Source organism: Aedes albopictus, chromosome 2 (assembly GCF_035046485.1).
Source record: "Aedes albopictus strain Foshan chromosome 2, AalbF5, whole genome shotgun sequence".
In the NCBI taxonomy this organism is placed as follows: Eukaryota; Metazoa; Arthropoda; class Insecta; order Diptera; family Culicidae; genus Aedes; species Aedes albopictus.
In genome coordinates this window covers 262,904,532-262,925,035 of record NC_085137.1, presented here as the reverse complement: position 1 = coordinate 262,925,035, position 20,504 = coordinate 262,904,532, and the positions used below count along the sequence as shown (strand labels likewise).

The 20,504-nt window shown below is 38.4% G+C and overlaps 1 protein-coding gene across 9 annotated transcripts in view; it reads right to left on the bottom strand.

Annotated features, from left to right (window-relative positions):
* The window catches only part of LOC109421801 (junctophilin-1), a 134,191-nt gene that overhangs the window by 63,586 nt on the left and 50,101 nt on the right, over window positions 1–20,504 (bottom strand). For all 9 annotated transcript variants that reach the window (XM_019696456.3, XM_019696424.3, XM_019696449.3 and 6 more), the window contains exons 3-4: window positions 11,054–11,265; window positions 10,706–10,995 (exon numbers count right to left, since the gene is read on the bottom strand). In XM_019696456.3, the coding sequence (XP_019552001.2) occupies window positions 10,706–10,995; window positions 11,054–11,265 (502 nt within the window). The remainder of the gene's footprint in view (window positions 1–10,705; window positions 10,996–11,053; window positions 11,266–20,504) is intronic.

Below are 20,504 nucleotides of genomic sequence, written 5' to 3'. Positions count from 1 at the left end.
AACCAAGTGTTTATTTTTATGTAAGTTTATGTCATACTGATCAACTTTGCCGAAGACACCAACTTCCTAAGTTATCAGGATTCTGAGCTTTGAGATTTTTTCAATTTGCAAGTTTACTAGCGCCTCCTAGTGGCAGAATTTTGAAACAAGTGTTTATTTTTATGTAAGTTCATGTCATTCTGATCAACTTTTCCGAAGACACCAACTTTCTAAGTTATCGGGGGGAGCGACACTAGTTTAGCCAAGTCGAAAAAACGCCAAAAAATCGAAAAAAGACGAAAAAACCCGGTAAACGCCACCTAGTGGCAGATTTGCAAAACAGGTGTTTATTTTTATGTAAGTTTATGTTATACTGATAAACTTTGCCGAAGACACCAATTTTCTAAGTTATCAGGATTCTGAGCTATGAGATTTCTAAAACTTGCATGTTCACTAGCGCCGCCTAGTGGCAGAATTGCGAAACAGGTGTTTATATGTAAGTTCATGTCATACTGATCAACTTTGCCGAAGACACCATCTTCCTAAGTTATCGGGATTCTGAGATATGAGGTTTTGAAATTTTACTTGCTCACTAGCGCCGCCCAGTGGAGGAATTTCGAACTTCGCAACTCATCGTCAGTAAGTTATTGGCGTACCCAACAACTTTCCCGAAGACACTATCCTTCCAAATTATCAGGGTCTTGAGCTGTCGCATATCGTAACGTTTGCTTGACAACCTGATATGGTTCCTGTAGTGCAATTTAGCATCTAACTGTTGATGGTCCCTCTAGCGGCCAAATTGCCAACTAATCATATGAACCAAAGTTCTAAATGGTAGATCTTATCAAGCCCTAAAACTTTGCCGAAGAGAGTATTGCGTTAACTCTTAACACACCCGAGATAATAGGCCACACCCCCAAAATGCCGAAATCCCATAAGCTCTTAGTCTCCTATAACGCTCACCCCTGTCTAGTAGGAGTTCGTTTAATAGGAGTCCGTTTAATAGGAATTCGTTTAGTAAGAGACTCGACTGTAGTATTCATGGCTAAATTTTGAGTTAATGGTCATATCCAAATTACGACGGGTTTTGAAATAACGCGGTTTTTTACGACGTTTTTTTTTAAATAACGCGGTTTTTTACGCGGTACTGCGTAAAAAAACGCGTAAAAAAACTTCAGTGTACAATAATGATACACAATGCCCAGTCGAGAAAATTTTCCCGACCAGAACGGGCGGGAATCGAATCCGCCGTCTCCGGATTGGCGATCTGGAGATTGGAGACTCCTAACGCATCATGCTACGGTTCAATGTTTTTTCTTCTTTAATCGAAGTATAATATGAGCCACCTTGATAAGGAAGGATTAATATTGGATGTACGTGTATCCGTGGTCTTAGTTCCTGTGGCATACCAGTTGAGCTCCCATGCGCAGAGATGCAAGTCGTCAGCATTCGCGCGTCATTGAACACCGCGACTGCCTTATTCGCGCTCCATTATCGCGACTCTGCGACGTCGCGACGCGCGACCGCAAGCGGTCATCGGCGTCACGAAGGCTCGTACTAGTCTGGCACGAGCAAACACGCTGCCGACGACCGTCCTCTTTCGCATCGCAGCGCAGCAACCGAGCGGTCAACACGTGTAACAACAACAGGCTTCTTGGTAAGTTGCGGCAATCGGCAATCCACGTCCACGTTTTTCCTTTCAATAGTTCTAATGGTTTTTAACAATAAAATGCAGTTCATTAGTATAATTACCTTTCCGATTCTGTTTCGCCTTATTTCCTATTAGTGTTTTTGTGGTTTACTATGACTAATCATCTGTCTCTTGTCTGTTAATGGGAAATATTAATGTAAGGAATGTGTTTAGTTATTTTATCCTACATTTAATTTTATCGCTTACCTTATTATAACTTAAATTGTAGCTTATGGTATGCAGTTTCATTATTCATCAAATCCGATGTCCATCGAATCTTCTTCGCTGAATCCAGCAAACGTTGAGATCAAGAGGGAGTCTTCATCACTATCTCTATCCGAACCACTGCTAATCTCGTATTCCGACTCTACCATCGATCCAAAAATAGTTTCTTCGTAGCAGCTTTAATTTTTTCTCTGTCTTTGGCAATTTCTCGCCATTCAGGTATGAATATCTCGCTCCTTTCGATATCTTGTCTGATATATGTTCTCCATGTATACGCTGGCCGGCCCACCTTCTTTTACTTATCAATTCTGTATTCTAGTGCCGTTTTTAGTATACCATTAACGTCGCTTCTGATAATATGGCCGTAGTAATTCAGTCGGGCGATTCTGATCTTATTGTTTATGGTGTGTCCATTAAGTCAGTTTTGCGTTCATCGGTATTTGAGGTTTCCTGTGTTGTTGCATCCCTCATGTCAATTAAATGCTTTTCCGTTTCAGATTCAGGGCGCGGTGTGTACTCCGGACTCTCGCCTGCATCGCGAAGTGTAGTTTGATTTACTGCTGCCTCCTGATGTATGTCCTGATCATTTGTTTCTGTTTCCGCGTCTTTGTCAAATCCTTTGAGCATGATAAGCATTTCTTGCTCCATAGCCCTTAGAGAATCTCTATTACGTTTCACGAGTGTCGATACTTCCATTGAATGCGTTACCACCGGTGTTACCAGGCAATTTGTGTTTTTTTTAAGAACGAGCACAAATGGTAAAACGCTTTTTGTGCTTTTCTGATTCTAACGGCCGTTATGGCTCCCCTTGTAAGACTGCTTATAATTTGCGCTCCCAAATAAATATTTCAATATGGTCGTTACCGGCAGTTCGTACTTTCCGAATTTGATGATTTTTTCCGGAGCTGTGTTTTTAGTTAGTTCAGGATCTCGGAATAGCACTTTTGTTTTCCGTACGTTGATTTCGAGTCCGATCGATGCTAATAGCGGCTCCAGTATGTTTAGCAGTCTTTCCACGTCTTCTTCGTTTTTGCATATTAGCAAAAGAGCGTCCGCGTATGCCAAGATGCACGGTAGCTTTATTTCGTGCCCTTTGTGCTAATCTTAGTTCGGGAATGAATTCTTGCAGTGTACACAGCACATTATGTAGCATAAGTATAAATAGCAGTGGGCTGATTGGGCATCCCCTGTTTTTCTGCATGCTTGCTGTCCTCTATTCAAACCTTTGGATCGATGTCCTTTCGTGAAAAAAACACGCTGTGATGATCCGGTTGATCAGGGCCTTTAAGACCCCTAGCTCTGCCAAAATGGTAGCCGTTTTATTTATGTCTATTCTTGTTTTTTTAACCAGTTCATTTATTTGGGGCTCAATCGTATGTCTATTCTGTCGAATGCTTGTTTCAGATCAATCGATACCAGTATGGTCTTGCACCCTTTTCTCCATTTTTCATCAAGGATCCGCCATAAAACAAAGATCTGATCAGATGCGCTTCTTTTGTTCTGGAACGTCATTTGATAGCCGGGTAGCGGATCGACCTGATCTCTTAGCCGATTCAATAGAATTTTGGCATTTATTTTGTATGGACTTGGGCATAGCGTTATACACAATCTTCTACGCCTTTTGGATGTTTCACTTTCGGGATCGATACTTGCACCGTTTCCAGCCACGATTTAGGTATCGTATTTGTACGGAAGGCTTCTTTCATCATTTCCGTAATGTCGTTAGTCAAATTTTCGGTACCATATTTTAAAAACTTGTTGTGTACATTGTCCAGCCCTGGTGCTCCGTTGTTCCTGGTTGACCATATTATGTTTTGAACTTCCTCTCTTGTCGGTTCCTGTCCCGCGTCACGTTCATCGTCTTCGTCCTGGTTCCTTGAAGTGTCCTTTAATGTGAAGACGAAATAGAATTTGTAAATATTTTTCCTCCGCGCAAAAAGTCGCCCAGTAGTGTGTTATTCATTCTTTCTTTTCAACATTTATCAAGGTATTAAGGTATGCCCTTTTTTCCCTAATTACCTTCAGTTTTTGTTCCCAATGTTGAATTGGTATGTAAGTCCTGGACTTGTTTGCTTTGTTCCGTCTGTAGTGCTTGGCAAATCTAAACGTTCTTGTCATCTTCGCTAGTTCATTTTCCTTGTCGATATCTTTCAGAAATGTTTCAACCTTTTCTGCAAAGTGTGTTTCATAAGCTTTCCTTTTTTCTATCCTCGCTGCTCTTGCTTCCTTTCTTAAGACTGGGTTTTGTTTGTCTGCAATGTGTCTCTGATTCGCTAAGGAGTATTTCAACAATGATTTTTCTTAAGGGCCTAACTGACTTGATCGATTTCTCTTCGTCGACTCTCTCTTAGGCTCAGTTAGGCCCTAATGAAGAATCAGTGTCGATTTCTTGCCCGCTTCGTTTCTTCTGGGTGTAGGAGGTGATTCCACTTGCTTAAGAACTGCATTAGCGGATTTTATGATTTATGATTGAATCCTGTGCCATTTTTCGTCCATACTGTCGCTGTTGTTGCTTGCATTTATCAGAAGGTTCTGATCTATTTTCTCCTGGAATTCCTCCCTTTCTTCGTGATTTTTCAGAAGGTCGATATCATAACTTACTTTGCTGTTGTGTGTTGATGTGGACTTCTTGCTCGTTTTCTTGTTTCCTTCTTCAGTACGCATGCTATCATTTTATTGTCGCTCCTCAGGTGTGGCAAGTAAAGCGCCCTGATCAGTGTACGCAGAATGTGGCACCGCAAGCGAAAAATAGGCAACAAAGAAGGCACGGCAACAACGCTTTGTTTTTTCGTTAGCAGATAATGACAAAATCGCTCCCGAGTTTGTGCACAACAAAAACGGTAGGAATTCACATCGTGATTTTCGCATTGTTTTACAACTGAAACACGACTCTGTAGATGGCCAAGAGTCTTAATTCGTCCAAATGCTCATGAATTCGATGATGAGGGTCGAAAATTTCAACAGAAAAGCCGAAACATCGGCACACGCACGGCAAGCGATATTTGTTTTATTGCTCTCATCGCTTGACATGCGTTTGTTGCGGAGCGCCTTTGTTACCGACATGCACCGCTTAGGACAAAGCGTTTGTTTTTCGGCGTGATCCGTTTTTCGTACCCTGGCCCTGATGTCTGGGATTCTCAAAAAGGCCATTTTTGACATAATCGCATGGTCCAACTGTGAGATTGACTTTCTATTACTCCACGTTGTTGTGACAGATTTTGATCTGCTGAACGTGAGATAGTCCTTCAGTTTTAGGCCATGCATGAATTGCTTCAGGCCGGTGCCTTGTTCTGGAGTCACGTCGCTGTTCACATTATACCAGTACACTCATTGCACAATTATGGGTCACACACAATTATTAGTCACTTTCCACTTTAATAGATAAATACTAATTAATTGCAAGCTTTTGTTAGCTATTATTATTTTTCGCACATAAGTTGATTTGTTTTGTGTCACTATACGTATCGCACACGGGCTTATACATCAAAACATACATATTTTCAATATTTTTTTGTTCGGCGCAAAACTAGCTGTCAAAGTAACGCTTCGATTGTGAATATCGGACAGTGCGTGCGCTGCTTTCGTAAGCTCAGTAAAAGCGAGCTTCAGTGATTTTCATGTGCGAAATGGTATCGTCACCAGAATAAAGGTATAATTAACGTTCTAAATGTAGAAATTCATGTGACTGCAGCTAATTAAAGCTTATTTCAGGCAAAATTCAAATGACTCATTATTGTGACAAGGAATACCGAAAATCACACAATTATGGGTCACTTTTTGTGCAGCATAATATTGACAGTTCTGTGTACATGGGCATTGCATACTTTTAGGCGTTTATCGGTGGTTGTGTTGGAGATTTTGACCCAATTTTGAAAAATTGATTCCAAATCGTGAAAACACGCTTCGTTAAGAGGTTTGAGACCAGTTTTAGTTTCTACTATAGTTGATCTATCGAGAATAAGTGATCATTCATTGAATAAATAGACAAAACATTATTTTTGAGCCGATTTTTCTTAAGTGACCCATAATAGGCAACAAATTGACCCATAATTGTTACACAGCCAATTTTGACCCATTATTGTGGTTTTCATTATTCACCAACATTTTAGTTATTTTCACTGCCTAAAGTGAATTTTACAAGCAGATTTTTATTTAAAACAATAAAGAGGGGTTTCAATGATGAGAATATCAAATAAAAATAATGAAAGTGTTATTTTTGTATGAAAAACGATTCATATTATGAAATGGTTGTTCCTTGAGTGACCCATAATTGTGCAATGAGTGTAGTAGTGCTCTGAATTAATCGTGCACTGCGCTATCCTTGTCTCCTGTAGCGCTACTATCTTGTACCCGTTCTGGTAAAACTGCACATCATTTGTTGTCGTTTGCTTTCTTCGGAGCAACCTCGCACATTCCAAGTAAGGATCTTGAATAAATTTTCCTCCTGTTCTCCGTTAGTTTCCGGGTTGGCCTGTGGTTCTGAGCTATTGCTGATTTGAGATGCATGCGATCCAATGTTTCCCTGCGAGTAGCCTAGTTTTTTCAATTGGGGTGTTCATTTCTTCTTGTCCATCCGCTGGCTGTTCATTTCTCAGTATTTGGATCACGCTATCGTAGTGGCTACGTTTTGCGACCCGAGAGCTGCTTCTTTCCAACCTATATGCTAGTCTTATCACTCCTCTAGATGTTGCTTCTCTATTGAAATACAATATGGTTGGCCTATTCTCGTAGTACACGTCGATTCTTCGCTGCAGTATTTGGGCCGCCGCTGCAATAGATTTCTGACCCTTGCATCTGTACTCCCCTTGCCTAGGTGGCTAAGCGTGTCAACTGTGTCCTTCAGCGATTCAATGTAGTTCTCTTTGTTGTTCTCAATGTGGTCTACTATTCTGCTCCTAAGCTCCATCACTCTGCTGTAAATATGGCACTACCTAAGGAAAACTATTTGTACAAAAATAACGAGAAGACCAACGAATGTCATCAATATGTTAAAAGATAGCTTGGTTTCCATACTTTACAGGAAAAATATAGAAACGGAGCCAAAACTACTTTTAGTATTTATTACAACGTGTGCCAATGATAGGAACCCTGTACCAGTTGTGGATACATTTTATAACTTCGGTTCCTTTTCGCACTATTTGTATGCATTCCTTATGGGATTAGTCATAATTGGTACACTATGGCGAAAATGGGTGCAAGAAGCCGATATTTTAAGGAAAATGATTTATTTCTACCATAATTTGATCAAAATGTGAAGTTTGAATGAGTGCAACCATCTTTTCTGAACGTGATCAGCCATAATAGGTACACTTTCCTTATGAACAAATTTTCAGACCGGCCATGTTGTATGCTGTCTCAATATGGTCGTTCTGTTGCAATATCAGAAAAAAATAAACTTAAGAGGATTCAGAATAAAATTTTTAAAATGATTTTGAAGTTGCCTCCCTTGTATATTTTACGGGCTGATTTTATGAATAAAAATTTGACAGGAATCACTACCAAAAATGTCCCTTAAATTTCTCAAAAACCAACTAAATATCTTGCTAATTTACTAATACGCTTATAATATGACTATAATTTGCGTTCCTGGTGACAAAAAAATTTACGAAAGTATTTTAAGTTGAGAAAATCTTCCAATCGCATTTTGAACACCGTATACAGGGTGTTAGGTTCGTGAGAGCAAAAATTTTAAAGGGTGATAGAGGACCATAAATGGTGACAAAAATTGTTCTACGTATATGGTCAAATCTTAACCGTTACGTAGTTATTGAACTTTTCATGTTTTTGATTATTATTGCCTTAACTGGCTATAACTTTAAAATGGTAAAACTTATCGCAGTTTTTTCACCCTTATTTGAAAAATTATTGAATTTTCTATCAAATGGCATCTTTGAATTGATTGGTTTAGTTCAATAACTAAGTTTTCTAGAGCAAATAGCTCAAAAGTAGTGTGTTTTAATTTATTTTTGTCAATTATCTTTGAAAAATGCGTATTAATTTAAAATTCTTTCTTTGGCAGAGTTGTGGCCCCTGTTCCACTCTACAATTTGTTCTTTGACATGAAACTTCTATCTCTTATCGTTTTCTTGCAATTTCGATTTAAACATCGCATTTCAGATCATAAATTTGCAACTGTCAAGGTAAGCACTTTTTTGCGCGCTGTGCCACACATTTAAATCAAAATTGCATGCTGCATGACGCCCGCAACTGTGTGCTTATCGAAATGAAAAGCTTCAACATTGCATCGCATTATCAATTGGACAACAATTGCAAACGAACAATGCTTTGCACGGGTAAAGAGTGCTGCATCCCCGGACTGCGATGCTGTGACCGTGCGAAAACACGATCTTCCACTATCGATGGACAATTCCGTGATTTCCATACGGAACGATACGTGGAAACACTACTTCTCCGGGCTTCCGAACGGCGTGCGTGTGTTGAGAATGCGATTACTTCGCGATATTTCGTCATATATCATATCACCATCGAAAACGAGAGAACAATGGGCTCGTACCTTACCCAGCCTAAATTATGCCATCAATGCGGCCAGCCGGCCCACCCAAAGAAGAAGTGCTCGAGCTCCTCCATGAGCAATAAATCAACTTTGCCGCCATCCGGATGGCATCTCGGATGCATCCGAGGGGTTGTTCAATGAAACTGATTTCCCCCCAATCAACAACACTAAAGACACTGTATGCACTGTAAGGAGAGTTCGATGCGGGAAGCCAAAATTAAGTAAATGACATAGTACCGAAAGTTGAGTAATTTTAACTGACGGTTGAGTAAAAAGAACTTCGACGCTAGGTACTTTGGTCGTATACGCCTAAATGCAAACTACCTACCTCAACATCAACTCCATCAACTCAAAATTGGCTTCCCGCACGCAACCTCGAAGTTAGGTGGAATGAACTCACTTTTGGGTACTTTCGTTTCTCCGTGTACGTCTGAAGAACAAACAACGCAGAACAATGATGACTGTACCGACGTCCAAGACAATGCTTCGAGCACATCATCTAGCGATTTCAACGTTGTGATTCACAAGCGCCGGCGATCAACCAAACAAAAGGACAACGTGACTAAAAAAGTCTGTTCGGAACAGGGGTCCGCCAACACGGGCCCCAATGCTGCTGCAGTCGAAAGTCCGTCGTAAGAAAAAAATGTTTTGACGAAAAATAAAAATCGAAATTGAGTAACTTTACCTATTTATAACACAAGTGTAACGAATTTATAACTATTTATAATAAGTGTAACGAATATTGGCTCTGTAAAGCTGGAACCGGCAAGTGAGCCTTGAAATAAATGTAATGGATAAAAAAAACTAATGCAGTTTTTGTTAAAATCGAGGAAATATCGCCAGACCCACAGAATACGCCTCCAAGTATGCAATCGCATGGCCTCCCCATGTAGTTCATCAGATGACCAAAATATATGAACAGTGAAAAACCTGTTATCACAGACAAACAGACGTAACTCTTAGAGGAAATTCATCTAAAATTTTTGGCTGGTGTCATTTTCATTATCACACTGCCAACTGTTGGTATAACCACGCGAGACACTGTCGGCCATGATGAATTTCGATTTGCGTTTGTCTAACACGCACACTACTACACAAATCGCCTATAATTTTCGTTTGCATCATTCAGCAACGTGTACACTTGCAAACGTCAAAGCGATCGAACACTAGCGCCTCTGGTGGAACGATCGCGCAAATCAAATGAAATTCGAATCAATCGTTGAATGCATGTGCCAAGCCGTTTTGAAGAGTGTTACGTCTGTTTGTCTGTGCTGTTATATATATTGGACAACACATATTTTAAGCGTTCTAGATGAATTTTAAGAGATTGGCCGCCTAATGCTTCTTTATTGAACATTTCTCATGGTAATAAGGCTTTCAAATTCCTTACAATTATGAATTCAACGATTTTGAGGTGCATATTGTATGTGACTGTGAAGTGTATGTCCTCTTGCATACCTGTGCATTTGAGGGGTTCAGTGACACAGTTTACATTCTCGAAAATTTTGAAGTAAGTTCTTACTTGTTAAGCGTATTTTCAACGAATAGCGTCAACAGAATAGTGAATAGTGTATGATTGATCCAATAATCGATATTCAGATGTACAGCATCCGCTCGATAACTGACTGCTCTTTAACTGGACTGCTTTTTAACTAGGCGCTCGATAACTGGGGCAAAGTCGAGTTAAAAATCAATTATCTGTCAAAAATAAGCTAAATATAACCTCACATTTTACAAATCGGTAAACAAAACAAAACATAACAATAGCCTCCGGCTCCGGAAGCTCAGTCCAGTTATCGAGCGGCGCTCGCTTACTGGACTGTCGACAAAGCCCAGTTATCGAGCGGAAGCTGTATTTACATTTATAAGCTCTTCGAAACAGGACATACATCACCGTGCTTGTCTAAATTACATAAATACATGTCCAAATTATATTTTTTACCAGAGTTCTTTGTGTTATTAGTTTAAGTTAAGCTAGAATTAGGATAAGTTGAAAAAATGGAGTTTCTGACACGCAGGTGAAAAATAAAGCCTGCAAAAAATTTAACTGCTTCAGCAAGTGAAATGTCATATACAATTAATAAATATTGATAGTAGGTTAAATTAACTTTACCAAATTAGGATAATAGTATGTAACAATACACAGAACACCTAGTTTAAATTGATGAATGTAAAAATTTATTAAGATACCAATAAAGGCCATTAAAAATGGGACTATGACTATGCCAACGAAGCATTCTAATACCCTATAAGGTTTTTAGGACGATTACTGTTGGTTTTGACTGCCATGTACTTACCGATAATAACCCCTTCTTCGTTTTCTCTACTAAACTATTCCGCCTTGCAGGTGGTTCATCTGATTTTGCCTTTAACACGAATCCACCTCGGGCGTCATCTATTCTATGACTGCGCTTTTCGACAGGATCAGGAGTAGGTGCTTGGTTATTCCCACCTTCATTACTTCGTAGCGATGTCATAGATGCTCGTATTGATTTCGTTCGAAAACGCGCAGCCATTCCAAATGGAGCCGATGTCCGTACACCGTAGCCATGTCGCATACCGCGTAACCATTGGCCTTGGTAACTTCCTAAAATAGAACAATATATGCTGCAATTATATTCACGAATGAATTCTACTGAACTAACCTCCATCTGCATATGTTTCGGAACCATATCCATCCTGCAAACCGTTGGCCCACGTGCCTTCATATCTGGCTGTTGACGATACACTTTGCCTCACGCCATATCTACCTTTGAAGCCTTGTGTCCATTCACCTCTATATATCCATCTGCCTCTGGTTTCAACACCCAGGCCATGTCTTTTTCCGTTTTGCCAGTGTCCTTCGTATGAAGATCCGCTAAAAGTAAAAATCTACATTAATGGAGTAGTTTATCTAGGACCTTCATAAAAATTACATTTTACATGTAATGATCTTATAAAAATAAATAAGTGTCATAATGGTACTTAAAAAAAGAAAATAGTTTCAAATTACATTCTGATTGTTACTAACCACTGCCTGACTACGTCCAATTGCGTGAGTAGGACAAATGTATGAAATCATAGAAACTTTGTTGTCGCAGTTCTTGTGCTACCTTCAAGCATGGATAAAACTTCAAGTCTTATAAATTTAGTATTATCCTTTTTCGTGGACTAGCTGATGATCACCATGCTGTCGTAGTGCACGCTTAGCGTGCCTTTCAAGGTAAGGTTTGCATTACAACTGCAAAAACTGTCTCCGCCCCTTACGCCCGTTACGCTAACAGTAATCCACGACTACGTTTAAGATTCTATCATCTAAATCTAAAATTTTGAATCACTGCAATCCTAGATCATATTAGTAACATGTTGAATTTCATTGTAAATGATATATTTGAAAGAATTTTTGGCAAAAAAATCTCGGTGAATTCCAAACGGAAATTTCATTTGGTTATTCAATATAATTGGCCAGGAGGATTACCGTTGGATAATTTTTAGAAGGAGAAAAGAGAAACTCAGAGAAAATTTGTGGTATAAAGTATCTTCTAGAAAAATCAATAGAAATGTTTTTGACAAAATCCTTGGAGCAGCTTATTTTGGTTTCCGTCGGTGAAAACCACAGAGAAATTTCAGGTGTATTTCCAGCAGTAATTTCCTGAGAATTATAAGGAAACCGCGACGCAGTCGATTTTTTCATGATAAATCGACACCAATGTTCTGATCCAAGTGATCGGGCGAATGTTGTGTACAATATATACAGGGGATGGTCAAAATGTTTGGGATAGGCAACTTTTTTTTCTCACAAAAAAATTCAACATTCTGTAACTTTTCATAGAATGCATCAAAAAATCTCAAATTTTGACTGTTGACTGATTTTCGCGAAGCTAGAACTGTTCTCGTAAAACACTATTTTTAGACAACTATTTTTTGAGCTGTCATATCTTGGAGGCCAGTGAACCGAATTGAATGAAATTTTGAACGTTTATCAACAATTTATTATTGCTTGACAATTTTTTAAAACATAGGTACTTTGACAGTTTTTGGATCTTTCTCGAAAAAATGTATTTTTTTTCACATCTATGTCATTAAATTTTATATTTGATATCCAAAGATTTTCTAATTCTGTTCTTAATATATCTATATAAGATATATTAGAGCCCATTTAGATTAAAGGAAGAACACATTTAGTATTTTTGTGCGATATTCCTCTACATGGGCGAAAATGTCGAATCATCATAACTTTTTTCAACGTTTAAACAGTACCAATGTTTTGAGTAATTTTCAAGCATTAATATATTGTTGATAATCGTTCCTAATTGCACTAAATTGGGTTTTCAAATGTTGAAAAATGTATTGATTTTTTGTTTTTATATGAAAGAGCACCTTTTTTGATCCACTATGATTTTTTTTCAGATTTTTAGAACTTCATTTTGGTACCTAAAATCGATTCCGATCTAAAAAAATAGTGTTTTACGAGAACGGTTCTCGCTTCGTGAAAGATTAACCAATCGAGCTCAAATTTGTACCAATGATGCACATCTAATAGGGTGACAAACAGACAAAATTTGAGAAATTTTGATGCACTCTATGAAAAGTTAAAGCATGTTGAACTTTTTTGTGAGAGAAAAAAAGTTGCCTATCTCAATCATTTTGGCCACCCCCTGTATATATAGTTAGAGAAGCGAGCCCGAGGGCTGAGTAGCTTCGGGAGATTGAAGACAGAAAGGTTCGGTTCATCACAAGAGGCGAACGTATTGCCAAAACCGCCATGTGCAGCAATGTTACCTGCTGGGAAGCTGAACGATCATTGTTAAAGTTTCTGCAGCTGGAAAAAAATCGATAACTAATCAATGAGGCGTCCGATTTGAATGTGGTCTTCGGAAAAGTTGTAGCTCATAGAGTGACAAGAAGTACCAAGGGTAAATTAACACTCTAGGGCACTTGATGAAATACTACGATCAATTGAATGTAAAACGTCCTTTTCTCATAGTAATTCCCATACAAACTTTGAAGGGCTTGTTCACTCTCAATTTTCAACCAAATTTACTCAGTTTTCGGGAACAGGCTTAGAATCTGGTTACGAATCGAATATAATGACGTTTCACACTAGCGCCTTCTGTTGACGATATTGCACAACACAGTGATTTGTGCAACTTTTCCACCAGGTGATGATAGTGTGAACTGGGCGATGGATTTCCATGAAAATTGTTCAAGGTGCTGCGTCTGTTTGTCTGTGATCAAACTCTTGTTTTATGCGTGTTAATTGCCCGCCTAAAAACCCAAACTCTGTGGATGTGACGTGTTGAGTTATCGTGTATAAAATAACAGTGCAGTCTAACTTTTACGTTAAGCAGAACCGCTAGAAGCTTTCGCGAATTTGAAGCTCTTTAAACTTCGCAAGACGTACTCAAATGAAAAATTGCGTTTTACCAACGCTAGGGCAATAATAGAGCTTGATGCCGAAACGTACAAGCGGGTCATGCTAGAAGAAAATTTGAATTGTGGATGCGATCGGTGCCGGGTTGTTGACGGAATACAGGTGACGCGATGCTACAATTGTTGCGCGTTTAACCATAAAAGTAAGGATTGTAAGGCAGCTGCTCCGAAGTGCCCGGTGCGTAGCGAAAATCACCTAGTGAACGAGTGTCAGTCAAAGTCGAAAGAGTGCGCAAACTGCAAGAAAATGAACAACGAACGGAAGTTGAAACTCGATACGAATCATGCGGCCTGGAGCCGGGGCTGTCCGGTCTACCTGAGGCAACTTGAACAACGCAGAAGTTTTGTCGACTTTTCGAAGTAGCAATCACTGTGCGAAGGTACTCCGGTTTACTGTGAAGGAATCTCAAAAGCAGTCGATACTCCTGCTCTGTCAGGTAAATTAATCAACCATATATGGTCTGCCGAAGCTAGACACGATGCTGCACCGCGCCTAAATCTGAGTCCATTCCAGAGGACCAGCTCATCACTCGACCCTGTTGGCCTAACGGAAGAGAAAGCTGCTCGTCCGTTGAAGAATTCTACTTGTTCAGCTCATTCCTCGTTCAAGTTCGATGGTTATCTTTCCGGCTCTGCTGTAGCTGATGATCTTTGTTTGGTGGACAGTCCCGTTTGTTCAGGAAAATTTAAAGAGCGTATATGTCGCGCTGAAGTCAGGATGGATTCTGCTCTCCTTAATAGACGATCGGTTTTGCGGCCTACATCTCCCACCTCACAATACGTAATCAACCCTCGTCCACAGAGAACAGACATTTAAGCTCGAACAAAAATACGTCGAAATCGTGTGTAAAGGATTTAAGTGTACCTCAACGCCACCAACGGAGACTGCCCCACATATAAAGTCGATTTGACCCCACGATGGCAGTGTTCATCGTTAAAATACACTAGCCCACAATGCGACACGAGCGCCAAACGGCCAAAAACGGCGAGCACTGGAAATAAATTTGACAACACAACAATGTAAGTGATGGGACGCTAGCGCTGCGCAACGGGAGCATAACCACATACTCTGATATGACCGTTACAAAGTTTTACACAAGGCAGAAAGCGAAGACAGACGTCTGTTCTCTGTGAATGAACAGCACTGTAAAAATAAAAATAAAAAAACAATAAGATGTAATGTAGACGCCCTACAGTGAATTGTAAATAGGATTTTTTTACAATATATTGAGGTTGTTGAGAATCGTAACAATACAATTTTTTTCTCCATATATATTTTTTTTTTGCAAAACCATACAATTTATTGTAAATAAATTGTTCTAAATACTGATACGTGGGTTTTAATATACCGTACATTGTATGGTACATGTATGGTTTAAAACAATAAAATGTACCGTAAATATATTGTTTTTAATTGTGATTTCGCTACTTGCTATACATTCAATCAAATGGTTTTAGAATGATTCTCTTTTGTTATGTTGCATTGTTTTACATTACATAAACCATATAATGTTATATTTTCTTGTCATTTTCTTCCTTTTAATGGCATCTTAGGCTTTCTAGCCAAACTAACCTGAAAATAATGTTAAATAGAACTATCTTTGATAGTGCGGACTAGAACCTATCAAGTTCAACATGCACTTTGGAATGCACTTTGAAAATTCTCCAGAACGTCTTGGATAACTCTTCATATATGTATAGGATCGTCCACGTCTTAGTTTGAGTAGTCTCTGATTGCATTAACAGTTGAAGCATTATTTGTGGCAACACTTTGAGCGGCATGATAGAACTAAGCCGAGCGCGCTAAGTGTTATTAGACCACTAATGTAGTTGCATGAAGTGGGTAACGAGCCAAATCAACGGGGGTAGAAGGTATGAGACTCGGCCCTGCGCGCCTCCGATCGAAAGTGGGTTTTTCGAGCTCAGCTCAAAATCGACAAAATAGTTACATACTTACACCTCTTTGCATCTAGGCCCCTCAAATGAGGAGTACAAAAATTATTAATAAAGCTTATGATTTCATACATTTCGTCATGTTTCACTGGAGCAGCGGCCGGTATTTTGGGCACTCTTCGCTATAACTCAGTCAATTCCAAACCAATTGACTTGAAATTTAGTACACGGCTAGATACTATACGTATCTCGCCGCGTTCCAAAAATTGTGTCAATTGGTTCAGAATTGGAGTTATAGCAGAAAAGTGCCTAAAATAGGACCCCTGCCGAGATGGTTCCACTTCCCTATTAGCACTTTTTGCCGATGGAACCAAAATCATAAACGATAAGTAAGAATTTCATGAATAAGGCTTATGATTCCATAAATTTTCGTTATGATCCAGAGTATATCGAAGCGAAGTCGAAGTTCAGCCGCGAAGATGACAACCTCGTTTGTATCGCGCCGAGGCCTTCGAGGCGGAATACACGCCAAGGAGAATCATCCGGGAAATCAAAACCCGAATTGTCCGCGAAGCGAGGCCTAGTGTAAATCGTATAAACCCAACGGCTGGGGCCCTACCTTTGATTCCGCCAACCGCCAACCTCCCGAGCATATATCAGGGCGGCTTCCATAGTTATTCACCGAGTGGCCAGTAATCACGTATGGACCTCCGGTCTGTCGGCATAAAACGGATCGGACCCCTATCCGGCTTATATCAGCAGAGGAATCCAAGGACGTAGCCAGCTTTTCGGTCTGGGGGACGAGCATCCTTATCAAATTTATACCTACTATAGGGTGTCCCAGAAAGTATGGGCACAACTTTGCAGCTCTGCCATTTGAGAATGGATGCATAAACAATCTTTATTTTTACACATATCCTGCCCTAATATATTACCACCAAATGCCAATCATTATCATTTGCATTTTACACTTCGTTTGAATGCGGTAGAACATTCCTTAAAAGACCTTTCAAGGCTTCTGCACAAAATGCTATATTTCTAAGCGATGCCATTGAAATTGTTTTCTGCGCATGAAATTAAGCTGAACAAAAATTTAAAAAAAATATCCGTGAATTTCTACATGCGTATCTATTATACAACCCTTAGTTTGAATTGAAAACATATAATTTTGAACCTGAAAAATGAGTTCACATTAAAATCGATATTTTTGAAAATCCAATTTTCAACTAGTAGAAAACAAGCATCTGAATTAATATCACAGCATGCAGAAAACTACAATTAAATTTCACTATAAGTAAAATAAATACTCCAACTTTTTTTAACTAGTTCATTTATTTGGGGCTCAATCGCGTTTAACGCGGAGCCTAAACTCTTTTTTTTGTATTTTATGTACAAATATAATTCTTACACAACATAGTTAGTACGGGACGGGGCCTGGATACTCGTGGCAGCTCGAGATTAGTGGGTCACATATGCTTTTAGGATGGGCGTGGTAAGAAATGCTCCAGCTTTATAAAGTGTAGATTGAATTATTTTTATTCTCGTTAAAACATTCTTTAAAACTTAAAAATCTGTGGGCATGTCTTATCCTGAAATAAAAAAGGCGATTTTTTCAGTTTTCTCAAAGTTTTGAAGTACTCGTACGCACAGGCAAAACATATTTTTATAAAAAATTTCAATCGACCATCTAAGGAATCAGGTTTTGAATATATCATGCCAAAAAAAATCGAAAAAATTGTTTCGAATTCGGGTTTTAAGGACAGTATATATTAGCGTGGTTCAAAAAATCGTTTTTGCTCCACACCGCTTATTCGATTTCTAACCAGCTTATATGCCTTCTCACAAAATTAGAGTTCATTTGGTTGAAAATTGAGACTGCTGAGATTTCGATTCTGGATAAAAATCGATAACTAATTAATGGGGCGTCCGATTTGAATGCGGTCTTCGGCAAAGTTGTAGCATATAGAGTAGCCTAGTATTACCAAGGGTTGACTAACCCAATAGGGCACCTGTGGAAATGCTACGGTTGATTGAATGAAAAACATCATTTTCCCATAGTAATTCCCATACAAACTTTGACGGGCTTGTGCAGTCTCAATTTTCAACCAAATGAGCTCAAATTTTGTGAGAAGGCATATAATCTGGTTAGGAATCGAATAAGCGGTGTGGAGCAAAAACGATTTTTTGAACCACGCTATATATATTCATATACAGGGGATTCTCAAAATAACTGGGACAGGTAAAGTTTTCACTTTTCAAAAAATGTTCAGCTAGCTGTAACTTTTCGATAAGGACATCAAATATTCAAATTTTTACTAAAAGTTCACTAACTAGTTGCGTATCACTGGTCCAAATTTGAAGAAGATCGTGCTATTCTACACGAAGTTAGAAATATTCTGGAAAAGGGTATAATTACACTAGTTTACAAAATAAAACGAAAGTCGTGAACTTCTGCCAACGACCAAAATTTTTTAAGCACAATTTAGCGCTGATTTCGAAACCGTGCTTCCCAAAATTTTAAGTAGAGCAGTTTTTGAGTATTAGCTCAATATCGAGTTTTACAACTTTTTAAAATATGGAATTTAATAAAATTCAAACATCTTGCGTTTTGTTCAACCAATTTTAAATCTTTTTCCATAAATTAAAAGCTGAATATAATACCATTCGATCATCTCAAAGCAGGTTTTGCGTCAGATTGATGAAACTTGAAGATATTGACGAGTTTTGGGGACAATCTCCTTAAATTTTAGCAAAATTTCCAAAAATATTTGAAGAAGTGTATTTTTTCAGTAAGAAAAAAAAACAATTTAAAAATTATTTTTCATCTTGTAAAGTTATAGCGATTCCATTAATTCTATGTTTTTTAGTAAATTTATCTATTTTTCATATGCATACCTTAATTTTTTCAATTTAATGCCGGCCATTTGGTTGCTTTCCTTCGAAACATAAATATATTCAAGTCAATTAGAAGGATTTAAATGAACTATAATTACTATCTCGAATTTTGGAACGACGATGAAGATTTGGATAAATTGGTGTTATATAAGGAAAATAATCGAATTGTTATAATTTTCTTCCGTGTAAAGAATTTTAAGTTTAGTCAAAAAATTTTAATAACATATTATATAAGTCATAAATGATCAAAATTTCATTGCATTCGGTTTGTTGAATCTGAAGATATAACAGCTCAAAGTTGGCTATCGGATAATTATACCTTCTTCTAGAATCTTTCTAACTTCGTGTAGAATAGTCCGATCTTCTCTGAATTTGGACCACTGATACACAACTAGTTGATGAACTTACATTAAAAATTTGAGAATATTTGATGCCTTTATCGAAAAGTTACAGATAGTTGAACATTTTCTGAAAAGTGAAAATTTTACCTGTTCTAGTTATTTTGAGTATCTCCTGTACTACATGTACTCATCACAGATCATAATCCTATAGAAATGTCAATTGACGTATTCTGGAAGTATCCTTGGAAAAATTCTTGAATATTCAAAAAGAAATGTCTGCAGGAATCTAAGAAGGAATTCCTAGAGGCATTCCTGGTTCATTTCATAATGAAATTCCGGGAGGAAAACCTGGGAGAATTCCGAAAGAGTCTTCCCTGGGTGAATTCCTGAAGGATTCCTTGGAGAAATATCTAAAAGTGCTCTAGCATGTTAAATTTATTTATTTATTTCGTCAACCGTTTGGTGACTACATATATACATAATTATTACTATATTCTATTGTATCGTACAGAGTTTAAATATTGTTTTAACTTCACGCGCGACATGGTCAAGTCAAATTTAAACAGAATAGCAAATAACTGCAATCTACACGTTGCGAAACAATGTCATTTACAAATGTTATCACGTCGTTTCTTCAATGTTTGTATGTTTATAAGCATACAACGTGATTCATAAGATGGAAGTGGAAAAGTTGTCCATCTCAGTTTACGTAGCGCAAATAGCAAGAATTTCTTCTGCACAGATTCTATGCGTTCTTCATGAGTTTTCATAAATGGGGACCAAACAATACTAAAATATTCAAGAATCGGTCTTACATAAGAAATGTACAATATTTTAATAGTGTATGGATCGTGAAAATTGGTACTAAATCGTTTTATGAACCCCAGCATGTTGGTGGCTTTATGAATTCTCTCTCTCTCTCTCTTTCTCTCTCTCTCTCTCTCTCTCTCTCTCTCTCTCTCTCTCTCTCTCTCTCTCTCTCTCTCTCTCTCTCTCTCTTCTTGACGTAACGTCCTCATTGCGGCAAAGCCTGCTTCTCAGCTTAGTGTTCTATTAGCACTTCCACAGTTATTAACTGAGAGCTTCCTCTGCCAATGACCATTTTGCATGTGTATATCGTGTGGCAGGCACGAAGATACTCTAAGCCCAAGGAAGTCAAGGAAATTTTCTTTACGAAAAGATCATGGACCGACCGGGAATCGAACCCGTCACCCTCAGCATGGTCATGCTGAATACCCGTGCGTTTACCGCCTCGGCTATATGGGCCCTCTATGCTTTATGAATTATTCTATTGTAATGATCGACAAAACTCAGTTTGATATCTAAGATCACACCTAAGTCTCTAACTCTTTCACACCGTTCAACGATTTGATCCCCTAGTCACACTAGTTATTTGCTGATTCCTTTTTCTACTAAAGGCGATGGATGGATGGATAACATTTTTTGACATTTAACTGAAGCAAGCTTTTATTACACCATGTGTAAAACAAACGTATTTCGTTTAGATATATACTAGTGTCTTCTTCACTTTTGATTTCCATGAAAATTTTCATAT